The following is a 20,742-nucleotide window of genomic DNA, read 5'->3' as shown; positions in this document are numbered from 1 at the left end:
TCGTCGTACCGACCGCAATGTCTGATCAATAGTACGATTGAAATGGCGAGGATGAAAAATGCCGTCCAGGAAGATCATATATTTTCGTGCGGTACTGCCAATCCAAGTTTTGATAATCAAATTGACCTCAATAGAAAAAATAATACGAGGCGCGTTCGTTTCGTAAGATCATTGGCGCACTTGTTCGTTTATCGTCACTTCGCTCATCGCTTTGCAACGTGCGTTTTAATGCACTATTATCCAACGGAAGCAGATATGTTTTATTGTATATCCATAACTTACTCATCAATTTTAATCGCTACGCTAATTCCCCCATGCAGCTTAAATAATTCGCAATTTATTGACGACCTCTGAAACCCGTGACCATCGGCTATTTCATGTGCTCATAGATCCTCATGTACTTTATCTCCATTCCCTGCACTCCTAGTTCGGTATATACAGGGCGTTTCAGGGTTAACTGCACGCGCGCTCGCAGGAGTTCGAGAATTTCACAATGATTCAAATCCACCCATGGATCGTCGGCAAGTCTCGATTCGTTCTCGAGATACAGAGCGTTTTCCTTTTTTTTTCACTCAATGACTTTATGGCCTGACCTAGTCCCTATAATTAATTGAAATTTTGTGGGTCGTCACGTCTTAACACACACTGTAACATGCCATTAACAGAGTTTGTGAATGGCAGGTCCGGACTAGGGAATAGTCGTTTTAGAAATTTTTACGAATTTTAATGCCCTGTATATTATTTTCCTTAATAACCACCTGGGGCCGCTAATAAAGCGTTAAAAGCTGTCTTTGCCACATTAGTTTCACAGTTCGCTCACGTATCATTTTGCTCAATCACAAGGCATTTTTTGAGAAAATTAGATTGTTTATCGATAATTGCTCGAAATGAGCGCCATTTTTGGGTCGAAATAACAACAAATTAAATTGTAAAATAACAATTACAACACAACGCAACAAATAAAACGGCTGCAAGAGGTTTTCAAAATATCTGCTATTTCCTTTATGCCCTTTCTCGCCCTCGGCGAAACTCGCCTTATCGCCTTTTATTATTATTTTTTATTATTTCTAATTGTCGCACAATAGTCGCTCATTCTGTGATGGAACTCCCCCCCTTGTGCTTATCTCTCAATTATAAATCTCAGATTTCAAGTGCCCCCAGAAGTAGCAGTCCAACGGTCTCAAATCTGGCGATCTGGCAGGCCATGTCGTCGAGTTGTAAATGAATCAGGCATCGTGAAACGATGAAATATTTGGCGATCAACGAAGAAGTCTGGCACAGATCCGACGTTGCCTAGCAACAAGGAAAACTCTATTCGAGTTGTAAAATTAAATCCATTTAAAACAACAAATTAAGCTGTATCTCGAGAACGAATGGATGGGATCGCCGGATTTTGATCCAGTGGATTATTACTCGTGGGTGCATTTAAAATCGGAGATTTATAAACGAGAGATAAACATAAGACCGGAGTTCCTTCACAAAATGAACGACGAAAGTAATGCCAACATTATACGAAAGACAATAAGGCGACTTTGCTGAGAGCAAGAAAATGCATAAAGGCGAATGGCAGTCATTTTGAACACCTCTCGCAACTGCTGCTTTTGTGTCGTAATTGTTAATAAGTAATTTAATTTTCATGAACAAAATTCTTGAAACAGAGACAAAATCGCGCGTGTGAGAATTTTGGAACTAATGCGGTAAAGAGAGCTCGTTCAGGACTTTTTCTACACTTGAAAGGGGTCTTTGAGGCGGTTGTCAGTTTCCTGCCTTTATAAATTCGGCACTTTGCAATATTCCACAAAGACCGTCTTTTCCGAATAAATCAGGTACCTTTGTGCGACCTCAATCGTTCAGTTCCTGAGCGTTTCTCTTGCTCATCACTTGGGCGCGAAGACGTGTCGCTCGCAGCGTCTCAAGTTCAAGCGGCCTGCACGAGCTCCTGATTTAGTGCTTTGTGATTCTCGCACAGGAACACGTTCGCTTTCGCACTGCTGCTGTGCCAAACTGGCAGTTGGTCGAAAAGTCGAAGGTTTCTCTGCAAGTTGCAGTCGGACCTTGAAGTATTTGTTGTTGTGGCGGTTGATCAGGAGTTTCGTCGCTGGCTGAGTTTGGACTCCAAAGGCGGAGCTTCGTGTGAAAAAGAGGAGTCGCGTCTTGCTGATCTCGGTGCAAAACTCTGTGGCAGGGCGTTTTTAATCAGGTTGAAGCTTAGAAGTTTTCAAAGGTTGGAAGGCCGAAAGGAACGATTCAGTATGTCCGCGACTATAGACTGAGAAGGGCATTTCTCGTAAGGCGTGGCCCCAGTCGTGTAAGACAAGAGTAATTTTCTTGTCCGATGGCGTGAATCCGCCCACTCTTCCTGCTCATGCAGGAGGAATGATCCAGTTTCTGTAAATTTCAAACGCACAGGTGTCTTCTGAACGAAAATAACAGGCTCCCGTACCTTGTAGAGCTCATTTCTTAGCGCTGTTTCAATGTCCCCCAACAACCTTGACAGTCCTACCTGAAACGTTTCCGTGCTTTCTTTATTTTTAGCTCCCCCCAGCGAACAGACAACTGTTCTGCCTATTTTGAATCTGCCTATTTTAAATAGGCGAGACTTAACACGAAGAGTTAATTATCACGTCTTCAGTAGTTTAGTAATTCAGGTCAGCATGCACATGGAGCGGATCTAAGAAGGAATGCACCGAGAATCCGGAAAATTATTTATAAGCGTCCCAGACGAACTGAAGTGGGTTGCAGGAGCACATACACCTAGACGGGTCATCTAGCCAATCTACCCCAAATGCGTTTCGTTTAATAAGAGCTTTAGACCAGACATTAATAGGAAATGGGTTAGTTCAGGTTCGTTCAAGTTCGTTCGGGTTCGTTCGGGTTCGTTCAGGTTCGTTCGGGTTCGTTCAAGTTCGTTCAGGTTCGTTCAAGTTCGTTCAGGTTCGCTCAGGTTCGCTCAGGTTCGTTCAGGTTCGTTCCAGCTCGTTAAAGTTCGTTCAAGTTAGTTCCAGTTAATTCAGGTTAGTTCAGGCTCGTTCTGGTTAGTTCCGGTCTTTTACCGAGTCACACCTTGCCGACGAACGTTTAATATAAATAAGGGCGGTGATCTGTTCGTTTTGGAGGAATTCTTTCCTGCTTGGGAACGATGCATTCCTGCTAAATTGAAATACGTCCCTTAGCCAGAGGGTGCGGACTCCACCCCAGGACCTGGATGGTGCGGAAGGTTCGAATATTTCAAAATTGGCATACACCTGGGACCGCACCTCTTCATTGCTGGCGAGTCTCTTTGCTCCGACTTTTTTTGTCAAGTTTGACAATAGAAAATAATCTGAGGGGGCTAAATCTGGCGAATAGGACGGACGCGGGAAAATAAGTCGATTGATTGCGGGCATCGCAACTGTACAACTAACCTGGACTAACCCAAAATCTTTTTTTTTAAGAGTTCATCTGCTTGGGAAATGCCGACTACTTAGCTTAGCAATACACCGTGCCTATAGGGCCAATGAGCTATTTGGGGAATTAGCCACTGCCGCCCTTAGGAACTCTATACTCTCTGAAGCAAGATTCTCTCCCTCTCTCTGCGAGAGATGCTACTTAACGTCTCTTTTCTAATTCCGAGCACCGAAATCTCGAGAATTCGCAAAATAATCAAAAATATGTCGAGTTAATCGAAAACTAACAGATATATCGAAAAATCCCCTGGCGAAGCCCCTTTGAAACGTAATTTTACTGCAGAATGCTAAAAATGCTTCTCCAAGGCTCCGGTTCCTCAGCTGAGTTAGCTTGAATCGGCGAAGCGTCGATCGCTGATCGCTGAGTTGCCGAATGAGCATTCTCCCTGCGTTTCAGAATGTTTATACCAGACTTTCGGTAACTAAAATCAGAACAGGGCATTGACCAACTTCTCCATTTCCATAGAGATTTGCTTCGTGGTAAAGTTTCCAACACGCCGACATACGTCTCGGTCCCAAGACATTCAATCTGACCTTGCGGTTTAGGATGTGCACAGGGTGATTCGACGAAATTGCAGCTTAACGAATTCCATTGAAAATTAACCCTCAAACTGAATACGTTACGTCATAGAGCGTATTTTAAAAAGCGCAGAGATCTACAGGGCGGCGCAAAAGTGTGGTTTTGAATTTTTTTTTAATGGCGCACCCTGTATTTGAGTGGCCTAGCGGATTCCAGTCGGACGGTTTCTCCAGGTACCGTTAGGCAAGACCGAAGCATATAGGGTGGCCCAGATGAGAAACGGGACTTTTTTCTTGTTTAAATTTTTTTGTGGTGGCACTTAAATAGGGGACACCCTGTGGGTTCAATTTCAGACAAATGCGGCGGAAATGAAAATTAAATACGCCGCGCGTCGATGAATTAGAGGCTTGAAGTGGCGATTTTCGCAAAAATCTCGATATCTCCTAAACCACGAAAGGGGAGGATGACGAACCACGCAAGAAAATACGTAGTTGTGGTTAGGAGGCGATGGGCGGGCCAAATACAGGGTGTGCAATAAAATGCAACTTTCGAAAGCTGCATTTTTTGAGCCACCCTGTAGGTCTTCGAGCGGTTTGAAAATATACTTCATTGCCATAGCACGTAACGCGTTCGGTTTGAGGGCGAATTTTAAATGGGATTCGTTAAGTCGCTTTGTAATTTCGTTGACGCGCCCTGTACAGTAACGGGGAGGTTTACGCGACAGCGTTTCTAGTACATTCTGTACCGGAAAACCGACTTCAGGCACTTTCCACCACCCTTTCCCTGGGCCGAATCGCGTTTTTTCCCGTTTCCGTTTGCACCTTCCCATGATCCCTAATTCGGAAACTTTTCCCGCGTCGAAACTGCCGGGACGTTGCCCAACTGATGTATTTTATTGCGCAAACTGCAAAGTAGACCATTCAATGATATAAAGCTTGTCATTACCTCCATTTGTTTGCGAACGGTAGAATCGCTCACCTGGGCCCGCACCTGGGCCATGGGTCCATTGTCCCTGAAAGTCTGTAATAGTACCCACCACCCATTTATCAATCAAACCGTTCAAGCTCGGACGAGCCATTTGGTCGATGCACGGAATCAGTCATTCTCCCCAAGTCCCACTTATCAAGTCCGATTTTTTAATTTTCCTTCGAATTTCGACCGCGAAAACACTTTTCCGGGCTGAAAGAGAAATCATTCAAAGGCGCAAATCCCTTGTCCTAATTCGATCTTAACAAGTAAAAGGAGACGCCTTTTCGGCTTTTTTACATGAACCGCAGGGGATGACGTGACGGACTGACAGTGATCTATTAGCAGAGGCGTGAAATGGGGGAGAATGGGGCTCGAAATACCCTTACGCTCCACGTTGGCCAAGGTAAGGGACGCCCTATCCGTCAACTGAGACGGTCGGTCACTCCTGCAGGTCTGATGTGGACGTTAACCGCACGGCTAGACGTTGCCCAGACATGCAGGTTAGCGAATGATTCGAAACGGTGTTTCGTCTCGCTCTATCACGGCATCTGTAAGTTAAAAAAAACATTTTTAACGCATCATTTTCGACCACTTTGCAGTTCGGGAAAAATTGTTTTTCGGAGCCTTGACCGTTGTCCGTCGGGTCCCGAGTTTAGGGCCGCAACATTCTCCTAAGTAGTGGCGGTCGAGACGTACAGGGTGTTTCGGAACCGTCGGATGAAACCTCTAGGGTGCAACACCGAAAAACGTCTAGGATGTAGGAACTCGCGTCCGCGAACGTGTCCATGGGACAGCGCTACGGCCCTACGACGCTTTGAACTGTGCAAACGCGTTTTTGACGAGTTTCGGAACGTTACATTTTAATTCATTTGCGCAAAATGGCGCCGGAACAGTTGCTCAAAATGTCGTCCGTGAACCTCGCCGCACCCGTCCGTGGTTCCTGCGAATTGGCCAAAAATGTGATGAACCTTTTGGACGACTTCAAATGCCGCAGCGATTCGTGCAATATCTCTTTCCGCCGGTCCCTCGTCAACCGGAGACTTTACACGTCCGCACTGAAATAAATCTGAAGGTGTTAGATCGGGTGGCCCGGGGGGCCACCGAACTGGACCACCCCTGCCGGTCCAGTTTGACCTGACGATTCAAGCACCGACGGGCTCGCGGAGAGAAATTCGCCGTCGAACTGTTAATGGGGGCGTTTTCGAGAAGTTTTGGCTCGAAAACGAATAAAATGACTCAATAAAACTGATCTGTGCACCCATGCGTCATAAGGCCTTATGCCGACGCGGATTCTCATATTCGGATGTCCCTGCGATTGTCGCACCGACACAATCCCTGGAGGTTCGATCCCATAGTTGGGAAATACCCTGTATAGAACGGGGAGGCACAGATATACACTGAACTGGCCTGATTATCCCCATTTCTCTCTCTTCTTTTTCTCGGCCATTTCTGACCCACTACAGTGCCATTGCAACTTATGTAAATAACGAGTTGAATGGTCAGCGACCCAAACAGCTTATGACATCGTGGCTCGGGGTTATTACCCCATGTCCACAAATCTCACCCCGAAACGGAAGGATTCACGCAAGCAGGGGGTGGTAACGTTCGTCCGAAGGTCGTCTTTGTTTGGGTTTTATCCGTGACGTACACAATGGCTATTCTTATGGCGATTTTGGGTCGAATGCCTCAAAATGGAGGATATTTTAACGTGCTCGCGTTAAGGGGGGTTGCTCAACTGGTCGCATGTTGCTGTGCGGCATAAGGAAATGTAAATTTCTGCATTAAATCTACCAGATGGAGTGAAGGGTGAAGGGTGGAGCTAAGAGGTGAGGAGGGGAAAATAATTATTGCAGGGGAGAGGGGGGGTTCGGGAGCAGAACGAAGAGGTCGTGAGGATGGAGCAAAGGCTGCTGGTGAGCTGAAAGTCGAAAATTCTTGAGTTGAAAGGGAGGCAGAATGCGACACATTGAAAACCGCAACGAAATGAGCAAGCGGCTCTCGCCGTGTCAGAATCTCTGCGACCAGAGGAGGAGGGAATAGAAATAGAATTTATATCTCCAGCTATTTTTATTGCCGCTTACCCACCTAAATTTTACTACTCACTTCTAAACCACCAACTATGGTGTCACTAGACCAATGAAACCTCCACTGAGGTATCTAGGCAGACGTGCCGAATCGATGCGTTCTTCACTCTGCATTCCACCCCCATCCCCCTCTTCCCCACGTAAAAAAACCTTAATGGCATACTCTGTCTTATCAGTTTTCCTCAGTATCTCTCTGATCAATTCTCTGTACACGTGCAAACACAGTTTGTGACAAGTTCGGGAACGACTCAGTACATAAGAAAGTTGACGAGAAAAATTCGTGAAATTTGACATATCTGCACTCAGGTGTTTAATTCGTCTAGATCTTGATATTTCCCTTATCCCGTTTTATCCATTTTCCCCTTTCTGGTCGTCCTTCGATCCCTTACCATCGACTAGTCTTCCTTTAATTGCCGTAGGTCAGGCAGTTTCATGTTAGTTGGTTCCTTAATGAGATTTTCCCTGTCTCAAACTTTATTTCATGAATTACAGCATTCCAGTTTTTTCCCTAAAGAGGAAAACCCTTATTTCCATTGGGACTGATAGAATATTACTAGAATTACTAGAATAATATTTTTGGATTCTGTGGGCGTTTCAAGGTGCGCACACATCGGAAAACTCTAAACGTATTTTTGAAAATTGATTGAAGCTCTTCCGAAATTCATTAAGTAGATTTATTCACAAGTGGGAAATAGAACTAAAAGCGCACCTGTTAACAGAACATCCTCAGCAACTGCAAAAGATGAAGTCGTATCTAAAGGCCCCCACGGTCATTAGTCGCAGGCCCAACTCTGTCGTCCATACTCAAAATAATGCCGTTGGTTTCTCCTCGTAGTATCGCTCTCCATTCTTCTGTCAGCAACTCCCCGAACCGAAATTCACCGTCAATGTGGTCACATGTGGCGAAACTCGCCTTTCAAGCATGTCCGAGACGTGCTCAATTGGATTCAGATCTGGCGATTTTGCTGGCCATGTCAACGCGACGATTCCTTGCCCCTCTGATGCTTCCTTGAACCCCACAAGTTGCAGTTTGCGTTCAGAGGATCATGTCTCACGAAGACGCTGATGGAGTGTCACAAAGATTCCTTTCGATGGATATCTCCGCCAAAACGATGTCCGCCATTTTTCTTCCAGGAAAAGTCATTGCTTTCCAATTGCAAATTCAGAGCTTGGTTTACTGCCATTAAGTTGCCAAGCAACAAGATAACAAAAGAGATTCTTTTGGACACATGTCAAAAATGCTCCTTACGTGGCGCCCTCTATCCGCAACGGAAAAATTTTGAAAATATTTGGGTTTTGTGTGATAAAAACGTTGCTGCACACGGAATTTTGTCCGATAGCAGATTTTTGTACAAAAATTTAGAAGAAAAATCGAAGAAAAAAAATTAAATTTGAACACCCTGTATCTCCTAAACGAAGGCGTTGCGGCCCTACGTTCATGGGAACTGTTTTTACTTTCGGGCTTCATAGATCGCGCTGGTGAAGTTTGGCCAAGACATTCACCTACACCCTGTATAATTTTGTTATTTGACGACGAAGTAGGCATCAGAATAATTTCTATTGAACACGAATTGAATCATATTTGCTCTGGATCAGTTGATCTTCAAAACGATCACAGTCCTCATCCCTCCTTTTCAGATTATTGTTGTTTCCTTGTTTACACTCTTTTTTCAAATTCAGCTTTCAACTGGTTTGTCATTACCAACATCGCAAGTCAGTTCATGTTACAGGGTGAAACAATTTTGTTCCTCCTTTTGAGACCATGCAGAGATGCCGGAAGCGCCGAGATAACTGGAAGAGCAATCCAAAAGAGAGTGGTTTCCAAACTCCTGCAGATCTACAGGGCGAGTCGACAAAATTGCAAAGAAATTTAATGAATTTCAGTTAAAACTCACTTTCAAACTGAATATGTGACGATTACGTGGTATGGCAGTTAAATGCGCATATTTTAAAAGCATTTGGAGACCTACAGGGTCGCTCAAGAAAGTGTGGCCTCTAAAGGTTACATTTTTTTACATGGTACACCCTGTAGTTGGGCAATTTTTTACAGTCTAATCATAGTTATAAACTTTTTTCATATTTTTTTGCATAGTTGATCACGCCCACCTCTCGTGGTTTAGGAGATATCGAGACTTTTATGGAAAAGTTGCCATTTTCAAGCACTTAGCATATTTAATTTTCATGGAATAGCGCTCATCCTTCGAATCGTGAAAGTAAGTCAAGGCCAGGTCAATGCTTCGCTAACTAATCATTTGAAGTAAGGCCCACAGGGTGTCTTCCATTTAGGCGCCAACGAAAAATTTTGAATTAAAAAAGTTTTTTTTTCTTCATCGAAACACCCTATATATCTTAATAGCCCTTTGAACAACCATTTTATGAGAGCATCCTCATAACATGGCACACCCAGTGTTTGGTGGGTATGTTCGTAGAGGGGGCGCGAATTTTAAAAAATCTAACTTTTGAAAGCCGCACTTTATCGAGCCACCCTGTAGGCCTCCAGTGTTCTCAAAATATGCGTGTGCCGTAGCCATACCACGTGGCCCATTCACTTTGAGGGCGAGTTTCGAATGGAATCTGCTGTGTTGCATTGCAGTTTCCTTGGCTCACCCTGTACATAATAATCGAAAACTGTTGGCGCGATCCATCTCGGGGCGTTACTTTGGCCCGAGCCAGCTGTGCTCTCTTCAAAATTACAGAACACAATTAAAAATGAATTTTAAACCATCGGGTTAGTTCAGGTTAGGTGCGGTGCGGTAACGCGCTCCTTACGCTCGTCTCGCTCCTTGGTGGATGTGCTCCATTAGTGGTCAGACTACAACCGTGAACTTCCAACTTATCTAACAGTTGAAATAATTAATGCTTTTAAATAAATTACTCGCAATTCCAATGCTTAAGCATCACCTCTTCGGCCACATTTTACGACGTTCAGCGTTTGAATCCTGAACGATTTACGCGCGAAATCATTAATCTCTAGGCCTAAAAGGGAGCAGTTATTCAATCGATTACACAAGAAATAACCCAATATTTTCCATTTAAAATGTTTTTTTGACTTGAGTCAACCCCGCGGGCAAGTGCTCTCCAAGGAGCGCCTTGCGTGTCCCTTTTCGGGCCCCCCAAAAGCGGTTATGCCTGCATGATTTTCTGGGTCGACACTGGTTTATCTGAGGGTCTAAGAGAGTAATCGGAACAATTAGAGTAATTGCTCCAGGTACTCTCACCGCCTAGGCGAGAAAAGACAAGAGAAACGGAGGCGATTACTCTCGAAATTGCAGTCGAAGTGGGAGGTGCGGAACTAACGAGGAGGACGACGAAAATGAATACGTCCGAGGATAGCCCAACATTGAAATCATCTGAAATTGAGCCTCTTAGGGAATTTACTGAAGACCGACTGTCGCGGGGGTGCACGCAAGACCCCCCCCCCCCATCCCTGCCCTGCACATCCTCCCCTCTCTTGAGGGCGCGGAGGTGAAACGACTCTCGGCAGTTTTGAAGGGAAAACTCATAAAAGTTTTTTCATCAATTCGAGAATTTCGACGCGTCGAAGTGCTCGAGAAAAAAAATTTGGGTCAGCGTGATATTTCACGGATCGTCGATGAAATTGCGATCTCCCAATGTTCCGAAGGGGCTCCTCAGCACCGAGTACTGAGGGAGTTCCCCTCCGTCCTGGTCGTCTCCCCATCGGCGGACGCCACTGTCGACCTTGAAAGAAGCCAATGTTGATCGAAACGCTTTCCACAAGCGACGTCGGCGCTCACGTCAACCATCGATACGCGTCGAGGCGGAGGCGAACTCGCGTTCCGTGTGCGAAAAGATTTTTTCCGCCGCGAAACGTCCGCCGGACGTGAATTTTGCAAGGGAGAGAAAAGCCGGAGAAAGATCTAATGCACCACCGGAAAAAAAATCAATACGCTGCAGCTGCCCAGTGAGAAGTTCCGGTCATTTTCGTGCGAGCACGTCGAAGAGATGAAGTTGCGAGTTGACGAGAATGTCACGTTAAAATGGTCCCAGTGCTGATGAATCAACAGTGCGCAATGGGCCGCACTTGGAGAGTTCTCCAGACGGGCAAAAACCTGCTTTTTTTTCCGAGAACTTTGCTAATAGCGCCTCACTTGATTACTTAACCGAATCTCGATGCAGCGACATGAATAATCTCATGATACCACTTCTGCCACGCATTTTCGGGCCACCTGGCACTCATTAGGTGGAAACCAACGTCGAGTTTTTTTTCCCCGTCGAACGAGTAAGAATTTCTTGACAAAAGGAAGAACGCGTTCGTTCTAAAACCCAAAATAATGAAACGTCCGATATTCGGTTCACCCACTTTATACGGGAACTATTTTTATTAACGTGAATTTAAAACCACGTTGGGTCGAAACGGCAGACAACGTCTGGTTCGGCACACATATCCGGTAGGCAACAGAACCAGGTGCATCTTGCCTTTTTTGCCGAGCAGGCCCTATAGGGTTTGTTTACTTATTAGTTCCAACGCGGAAAAGTTTCAATTTTGCGGCATGTACTGGGCGCACGTAGCCCGTGGAATAAATTCACAATTATAATATGATGTGCGAATGCGACGGCCACCGGGCTTTCCGGACCTTGATCCTCCGGACTGTTTTTTGTCGCTTCGCACGGAACTAGGCCCGCAACGACTGGCGGCTCGAAATCGGGGGGGATGCGCCAATGCTTGTCGGGACCATGCTTCAGCATGAACCTGCCCGCCGTTGGGAGCGCTGCTTGTCAGCTGCCACGCTTCGCCAACCAGAGAAATGCGCTTTTCCGAAAATCCCTTGGGCGACATGGCAAAAGAGCCTCTATCATCTATATATACATAAGGCGTAAAATGGCCGACAGCGCCATTAGCGCATATCAGCGATGACGTCACTCCCGGGACAATGGCGACGTCACGGCCAACACTGTCCAACCGATGCGTGCGGCATTGCGAGCTGAAGTCCGAGCGTTTTTCGTCGCTTTAGTCCCCCCAGCCGAGAGAACGAACTTGCCCCGTGCTTTGTGCACGCCCTGTATGTGCATACCGATCGGCGAACGGGTTAGTCGTGGAAACAAAGAAGTTTGACGGAAGCCCGCTTTCGGGTTATTATGTCATGGTGCTCCGATCTTGGAACGTAAATAAATTAACAGATCTCTAGTGAGGGGGTGAAGTATCGATTCACGGGCTGAAACGTGCGTTTTTCTCGATTGAAATGTCGTATCGGCGGCCCCCCTTATTTACGGCGACGCACCAGTTGTTCGCCCCCTGACGGAAACGCGTGGTTTACCTACATATCATGTACGGTGCTGGTCGGTGCCCACAAGATGGTTCCAATTGCACCCACCGTTAGCGAATGCTTTAAGTCCTCGATAATTACGCCCGTCTCGCGCTTACCCATTCTGCCACAATGGTAAAAGGGCACCCTGCCGAACCTAGCATAAGTCGCTTTGTGAGAACTCGGCAGATAACCACTTCCCATTGGGCGAAATGGCCCTTTTTGGGTCATAGAATAAAATATCACCGAGGCAGGCATCACTTGCAAAGATGGTTGCTGATTATCGATTCCTTCTTCTCTTTCAGAAAGCTCTGTAGGTTAACGACCCCTACATCCTGAATAATCCTACCCGCTCTCACCCCTCGATGCCCTTAAAATCCGGTTTCTAGAATTACCCTATCGACTTACCTACCTTCTGCCACAGAAATAGCTCTTTTGATCATTTTTTGCTACTGCTTGTTTTAGTTCAATGCTGTGCGATAATGACTAGATGCCGTGCGATAATGACTAGATGCTGTTCGATTAAGTCGTTTTTTCTCACCGGACAATACTGGACCGACGATGGTTCCGATCAAAGTTTCACGACGATCGTCGTTAGAGTGCATGCAGGTAGTACCTGACGAAGTCGATCCGTCGGTACCGTCCTCGTTGCGTAGTTTGATTGTGGCGTTTGCACATTTTCAGCAATGCTTTTTATGATTTATTTTTTATTTATTTTCGTTTTGTTTCTTTGTTTTAGAACCTATACGGGGAGCCTTACATGAGGGGCGAATCAAGGAGAGGGAGAGGGAAAGGTCGCGGTGGATCGGTACGTTTTTCCAACATCAGTAACTAGTCAGAGATGTGTGTCCAGGCATTTATCGGATTATGCTTAAGTGGTTTTGCGAGGGGGCAGCAGAATTTGGTGGTATCGACGTACCGGGCCCCTCAAGCGATTTAATTGCCCGAATACCTTACCAGAGTTGGCGCGGGGCTCTCCCAAACGTGGCGCCCGCAGCGCCGCTGCCGCCCCATCTTTAAGAGTTCAATTATTTATTTAAGTTGCGTTACGACCGGGACATTTATCTCTTGGAAATTTAACTTTTTCCGAGATTTTATTACCTGATTAACTCAGGTTAGTTTTCCGGACACTCCGCCTCTTCTAAAGGCGGCTTTGTTACTCAGATAATTGGAGTTTACACACAAACTTTACCTCCTGCAGTTCTCCTCCTAAAGAGATTTTATTGCGCAACATTTTCAAATTAACACCGTGAAGCTTTCTCAACAGAGATTTCACTTTCGTCAAAGTTTTATTCGCGACAGGAATTACTGTGCAGTAAGATAATGTGACGCCGCTGTTTTGTTACTCGGCTGATTTAGGTTAACTCATAGCAGCGATATGTATTAATCTGTCGTGCTGTTGCCTTGATTGCTTCATTTTTTTTACTTCCTTACTTTTTACCACTGAGAAGGAAAGTCGGTGTTCACCACATAACACAGCGGCATTGTTTTATTACTCATCTGATTTATGTTAACCCAAAACAGTAATAATGTTGTTTTGATTGCTACATTTTTTTACTTTTTTACTTTTTACTACTGAGGAGTACAGTCGGCGTTTACCGGATAACACAGCGCCTTTGTTTTATTACTCATCTGATTCATGTTAACCCAAAGCAGTAATAATATTGTTTTGGTTACTACATTTTTTTTATCTTTCTTACTCCTTACTACTGGGAAGTAAAGTCGGTATTTGCTAGATAACACTACGGCATTGTTTTATTACTCATCTGATTCATGTTAACCCAAAACAGTAATAATGTTGTTTTGGTTGCTACATTTTTTTACTACTGAGGAGTACAGTCGGCGTTTACCGGATAACACAGCGCCTTCGTTTTATTACTCATCTGATTCATGTTAACCCAAAGCAGTAATAATATTGTTTTGGTTACTACATTTTTTTTTTATCTTTCTTACTCCTTACTACTGGGAAGTAAAGTCGGTATTTGCTAGCTAACACAGCGCCTTCGTTTTATTACTCATCTGATTCATGTTAACCCAAAGCAGTAATAATGTTGTTTTAGTTATTACATTTTTCTTTTTACTTTCCTACTTTTTCCTCGTGTTTCCTACACCGACTTTACTTCCCGGAAGTTCAATGAAACCGTTCGTTGTGCAGATTGAGATGAAAATGTTTCTGGTTGCGAGTCCCAATCCCTTAAAGGTACTTTGCTCACTTGGGATAATACGGAGGTTGGCATTAATTTGCGCTTGCGCGAAGCTAGTGAGCGCTACTTACGTACTTAGTACTCAGTTCTCCAGACCCCGAACAAACGAGGTTTTTTCCGTCAAATTGTTCTTTTTGCAGGATTTTATTGCTGCTTTCTTCAGATTAACATTAGCTCCGACATATTGCCGCACCACGAAGATTCACTTTCTTAACGGTTTTATTACTTCTTCGGACAACTTAGTAATCAACTTAGTTACTGGCCCAACCCGAGTCGATAAGTATATACAGGGCGTTTCAGCGTGAACCGTACATACGCTATCAGAGGCCAAAGCACTTCGCTATGATTCAAATTCACCTATGTATCGTAGGTAAATCTCAATTCGTTTTCGAGATACAGGGCGTGTCCCTTTTTGTACTCAGTGGCTACAGGTTTTGACCTGCTCGCTAGGACTAATTCAAATTTTGTGGATAATCACGCCTTAACATACACTATAAGATACCACTAACAGACTTCGCAGGAACAGGAAAGAGTCTTTTTAGAAATTTTCGTGAATTTGAATACTCTGTAAACTATTTTCTTTAAAACCATCAATGAAGCGTTAAAATCTGCCTTTGCCACATTGGTTTCATAATTTCCACACGTACAACTTCGTCTCAATAACAAGACATTTTTTGAAAGCATTAAAATATATAATAAAAATCCAAAATGGACGCCATCTTAGTCTTGCAATAACGAAATATTAAATTAGAAAATGTCTTTATTGTTTTATATTATTCCCAATTGTCGCACTGCAGTCGTTTAGTGTTTGAACGGCCCTCTCTCCCGTGTTCACGTCTCGCTTATAAATCTCAGACTTTAAATGCCCCCGAAAGTAGCAGTCCAACGGACTCAAATCTGGCGATCTGGCAGGCCACGTATGGGGATCGCGACGTCCAAACTGTCGTTTTCGCAATGAGCAGTCAATAGTGCTCTAAATGGTCGTGTGGAATGGGGTGGGGCTCCATCTTGTTGGAATGGACGAAAGGAAAACGCCCTGTATCTCGAGAATGAATCGAGATTTTTCCAGGATAAACGGGTGAATTTGAATGATGCTGAAGTATTTAAACCCCTGACAGCGTTTGTACGGTTAACTGCGAAATACCCTGTAGGTTCCACTTCCAAAAGTTTTCTTTTTCTGAAATTTTATTACTCGTTTGTTGTTGAGTTCATTGAAGTGAATCCGACGAAGTTTTCTTAATCAAATTAGGGCTAATTTAGGAGCTCCGTTTAGGTTAACTCCGCGAATGTTTTTACCTTTTTTTACAGGTGGGTTTGTTACTAACTTGATTCGATTTAACGCACGAACTTTAGTTTCCAGAAATTCAGGGTATTCATGAATTTTATTGCTCGTTCGTTGGCACCTTCAGTCAGGGAAATACGGCGACACTTTACACCCAAAACTTTAGGCTAGCCTAGGTTAATGGAAAATGTCCATCTAACAAGGAAAAGGGGAGATTCCAAAATTCAAAAAAAAAAAAAACGTATTTTACGGAGTTTCTAGAATTTCTACTTTTTTTTTTATCTCTGATGAAGTATGAGAGCTGTGGAAGTCCCAATTTCCCGAATTTGAGGAGAAAAGATTTTCGTGGAAAGCGTGAGGAAAAACTGTTTGTTTACTCTCGATAAGCAGGAAAATTTTATTGTTTTTTAGTCTGTCCAGGGAGGCTTTCGCCCGACGGCGAGCTCTTGGGAAGATACGGAAGCGACATCATTTGCCGCTAATGGCACATTGTAAAGGGTGGAAATGGGAAAACGAAAGACTGAACCTGGTCAAAGCATAATAAAGACATGAAAGCTCAATAAGGGGAAATGAATGATGTATTGCAGGTGGTTCGGGGGCGGAGAGGGGCCTCCGAGTTCTGCAGAGGTGGCTGACATATGGCCATGTGCGAGACTTAAGTAAAGTCCTCTTAATCAGAGTAATATTTGCCGCGCTACAGGGACACGCCAGCCCTCAGCGAATAATCTTTTAAAAGGTTCTCACCCTGTATGGTTTGCTGTGATCAAGCCGCCGTCAGTTCAAGCGTTCTAAGGCCTGATTTTAAGATAACCGACCATGGTGGTTCCTTATCACTAAAATGATCGTCTTGGCTCCCTCCCCTTTCTCAGTGGGTCTCAATGTTCCAGCGATCAATCTAACAACTGGCCGGTTTTGGTGCTGATGACTCATGCACCGAGCATCGGCCCCATCGACCGCACGACATCCAAGATTTCCATATTTTCCGTCGATCGTTTCGTCATTTTTCCAGGATTCGCGTCCAAAACCTGATGTCGCGGCCGATGCCGAATGTCGATATTGTCCATTATCTCCGGGAAAATGATTTACCACGGAAACGGTTCCTCTTTCCCTCGTCAGAAATTATCCGGCGATCGGTTGGTCAATTTCGTGGTTGAGGTATTTACAAGTAACGGACGATCCTCGGAGGGGACGTTTTCCAGGTCGGATCGTTCGGGTTAGTTCAGGTTAGGCGGTTCGCACTTCTGAGGTCCTCGTCGAGACCGTTTTTAGTGCACATTACCGCATACCAGTTTCCCCTCTCGTCCGCCTTTCCTACCCGGTGACGTGAAGCCTTAACGTGAAAATTAGTGAATGACGTCACTTCGCTGCTAAATTTTTCACTGAATGAGAGGGCAAAAAATACCTAGTAGTAGTATTAAAATAATTCAACAGAGGGTGCGTAAGAGAAAGCGAGAGTTATGCATTATCAACAAAAGCGAAAGCAACCCCCAGTGCGTTGCGCATTTTCACTCGAGGCTCGTGCGACGTTGCCACGCCGCAATTGTCGGTTCGTGAACTGAATGGAATGAATTTAATATAACAAAGAATGTTGTTATCGCCGAAATTTGTTTCGTCGAGCTCGTAATTATTTATGATAATGAGCGTCATTGTACATCTGGCCGTGACGAAATCACGGAAATATTATTTATGGAAGTTGAAATAAATCTTGCGAGCGCAACGAATGCCAACTTGGACGCTTTGCATTAACTGAGCCAAAATGATAAAGTTCTCTTTTGATTAGTTGGCACGAAATAACCGGAAAAGGGCAGGACAAAGCGGGGCATGTGCCAGAAACATAAATTTCAAAACTCATTAGAAATTCTATCTCACCACTCTACTCTCGCTTTCAAACCCATACCACTACTAGCATTACACGGCAACACCGCTTTCAACCCCCTTAATCTAGCCTGGATGTTATTGATTATGTTCCACTGGGCGTGCGCAGTTCCTCTTTCGTTTCTGCAATTACATTCCCGTGCTGCCGCGTACGGTTTTCACGAAATTATGTCTGTGGCATGAGCGGATAAGTTTTGTAATAACGTGTTCATCCACTCTCCCTTTCGTAATATTCCAATTTCCGCGACAACGTAAGAATTTTTTCGGAATTTCCATGTCCACGTTCCCCCATCAATTAATGCGTAACTGCAGTAGCAGTCTAATTAAACAGTTAAAAAATACGTCACTTAAACCGATTTTTGACTGTCCTGCGCACCTCGACCGAGTGACCCAATGCGGGACTCTCTCTGTCTTTGTCTAACGCGCTGTGTTACCCAGATGTCCAAGGCGAAACGGGGACGACTATAGAAACGGGCAATTCGCCATTTTGTCAGAATCAGATCACCCCGACAAATCCCGCCCGCACTTGCGTTACAAGTATAATCCGAAATTAATAACCTTCCTGTCCGCAGAACTACACAGGGTGTTTCAGAGTTAACGCTGCCAGGGGCTGGAGCGTTTCGCCATTATGCAAATTTCCCATATGTCGCAGATAAATCTCGATCCGTTCTCGAGATCCGGAGCATTTTCCCTTTTTAATTCCGACAAGATGGCGCGCCACTCCGTTTGCGTGTGAATTTAGAGAAATTCTGAACGCTCATTGCGAAACCAGATATACAGGGTGTTTCCACAGCATTCTAAAATATGTTTCACGGGGCGGTTACCCCGTTCAATACATAAAAAAAGTTCATATGACCGTAGGAGTGTTAACGTTCGGTCTGCGAGATACAGGGCGTTAAAAATTAATATTCGTTTTCCGTGTCTCGGAGAAAAAGGAATAAATGATATTGCTGCGTTAGTGAAATAATGCCGCATTATGAGAAGGAACGAATAAGATGTAATAAAATGACTGAATTATACTAGAGAAATTGCTGAAAATGGCTCCCGTTGCCCATTACACATGCTTCAGCTCGTCGCCTAAGAGATTCCAGAACTCCTCCAAGGATGCCGGGGGTTATCGTTGTTGAAAGCTTGTAAGATCCGATTCTGCAGCTCGTTTTCGGCGGCAAGTGGGGTGCTGCTTCGGGCGAAGCCCAAAAATAAAAATCCAAAGGATTTAAATCTGGTGATCGCGGAGGCCAAAGCCTAGGACCTCCTCGTCCAGTCCAGCGATTTGGAAATGTATTGTGCAGGCGCTCTCGAGGCTGTAAGGCAGAATGAGGGGGCTCTCCATCGTGCATAAACCAGAAACAGAGCGTTGTTTCCACTAACACTTATCCAAGAAGGTCAGGTGAGATATTTCTAAGCAATTGGTAAGAGAAGTTGTTCAGTGGACGTGGAAGGAAATACGGTCTAATCAACTGCTCGTCAACGATTCCAGGCCGTGCATTGGTTGAAACTGTTACCAGGTGCTTTGCTTCTGGCACGACGTGAGGATTTTCGCGTGTCCAAACATGATCGCTATGAAAGTTTGTAACGTAAAATGGGAAATTAGTCTCATCTGTGAACAAAGTTTTGGATGAAAAATTTGGATTGTCGGCATTTCCCTCAAGAAGCCACTGACGCCAATCCCCGCGAAGAGGGCAATCGTGAGGTAAAAGGGCCTTAATAAGTTGGATTTGGTAAGGATATAGAAGATTCCCCTTTAGGAGGATCCAAACTGTTTTCGGACTAATATGGAAGTCGCTAGCAGTTCTTCTAGTACTTGGTGCGTCTTCTCTAGAGTGAAGAGCAGCTTCCTCCAATCCAGATGTCCTAACTCCCTGTAGGCTCCCAGCAATATTTTTACTCCTCGCAAATGAACCGGTCTCATGTAAACGGCGATGAATTTGTGTGAAAGTATATGAACATGGCAAATGTCTTTCTGGATACCGTTCGGCATACGGGCCTGCAAGGAATCTCCATTTGCAGGTCCATAACGAAAACGCGTCTGGATCATTTCTTCACTTGTAAAATTCAATAATATTTTCAATTATTTTTTCCCCAAACCGCTTCATAATACGGAACAAAAATGTTAATTTTTAACGCCCTGTATCTCGGAGACGGAGCGCTCTCCGACCTGCGATCATATGAACTTTTTTTAGGTTCTGAACTGGGCAATCGCCCTGCGAAATATTTTAGGATACTTAGGAAACACCCTGTGTATTGGACGTCGTGGTCCAAATGTGTGGCCTGCCAGCTCGTCAGACTTGAGTCCATTGGATTATTACCTTTGGTGGCGTTTGAAATATGGGCTCTACAAACTAGAGATAAACACAAGAGAGGAGTTCCTACAAAGCATTAATAACTGCTGTGCGACAATTAGAAATAATATAAAACAACAATGAAAGCCAATAAGGCAACTTTCGTTGAGACCAAGAAAGCGCACACACGCAAATCACAGTTATTTTGAACACTTCTTGTAACTGTTTTTTTTGTTTTTTTTTAATTTTTTTTTGTTTTTTTTTGTTTTTTTTTGTTTTTTTTTTGTTTTTTTTGTTGTTATTTTCAAATTTAATTCTTCTCAATTGCAATTCAAAGATGCGTTTTGTTTGAATAATTATTAAACATTTTGATATTTTCGGAAAATGTCTTATTATTCAGACAAAATGATGCGTGCGGAAATGGTGAAGCTAACGTGGTAAAGGCAGATTTTAACGCTTTACTGAAGGCTCCATGTGGCTTTTAAGGAAAATAATACGCAGGTCATTCAAATCCGTAAATTTTTTAAAGATTACTGATGCCTAGTCCTGACCTGCAATTAACAATCTTTTCAAATTTCCTGGGTAGTCGCGTCTTAACATACACTATAAGACACCAGACACAGATTAAGAGAGTTTGTAAATTACAGGTCGGGACTAGGAAATAGTTTTTTTAGAAATTTTTATGAATTTGACTACCCTGTATATCGTTTTCTCTAAAAACCACATGGGGCCTTCAATGAAGCCTTAAAAGCCGGCTTTGTCGCATTTTTCTTCAACGTCGGGGCATTTTTCGAAAAATTAATGTATTTAATAATT

At 44.1% G+C, this 20,742-nt stretch overlaps 1 protein-coding gene across 5 annotated transcripts in view; it reads left to right on the top strand.

Moving 5' to 3' along the window:
- The window catches only part of Tet (Ten-Eleven Translocation (TET) family protein), a 105,678-nt gene that overhangs the window by 59,160 nt on the left and 25,776 nt on the right, over positions 1-20,742 (top strand). For 4 of the 5 annotated variants that reach the window (XM_066301108.1, XM_066301107.1, XM_066301109.1 and 1 more), the window contains one exon: positions 13,023-13,091. The exons of the other annotated variant lie outside the window; for it this stretch is intronic. In XM_066301108.1, the coding sequence (XP_066157205.1) occupies positions 13,023-13,091 (69 nt within the window). The remainder of the gene's footprint in view (positions 1-13,022; positions 13,092-20,742) is intronic. 5 annotated transcript variants of the gene reach the window in all.

This window comes from Euwallacea fornicatus, chromosome 38 (genome assembly GCF_040115645.1).
Source record: "Euwallacea fornicatus isolate EFF26 chromosome 38, ASM4011564v1, whole genome shotgun sequence".
Lineage (NCBI taxonomy): Eukaryota > Metazoa > Arthropoda > Insecta > Coleoptera > Curculionidae > Euwallacea > Euwallacea fornicatus.
This window is presented reverse-complemented; position numbering and strand designations above follow the sequence as displayed.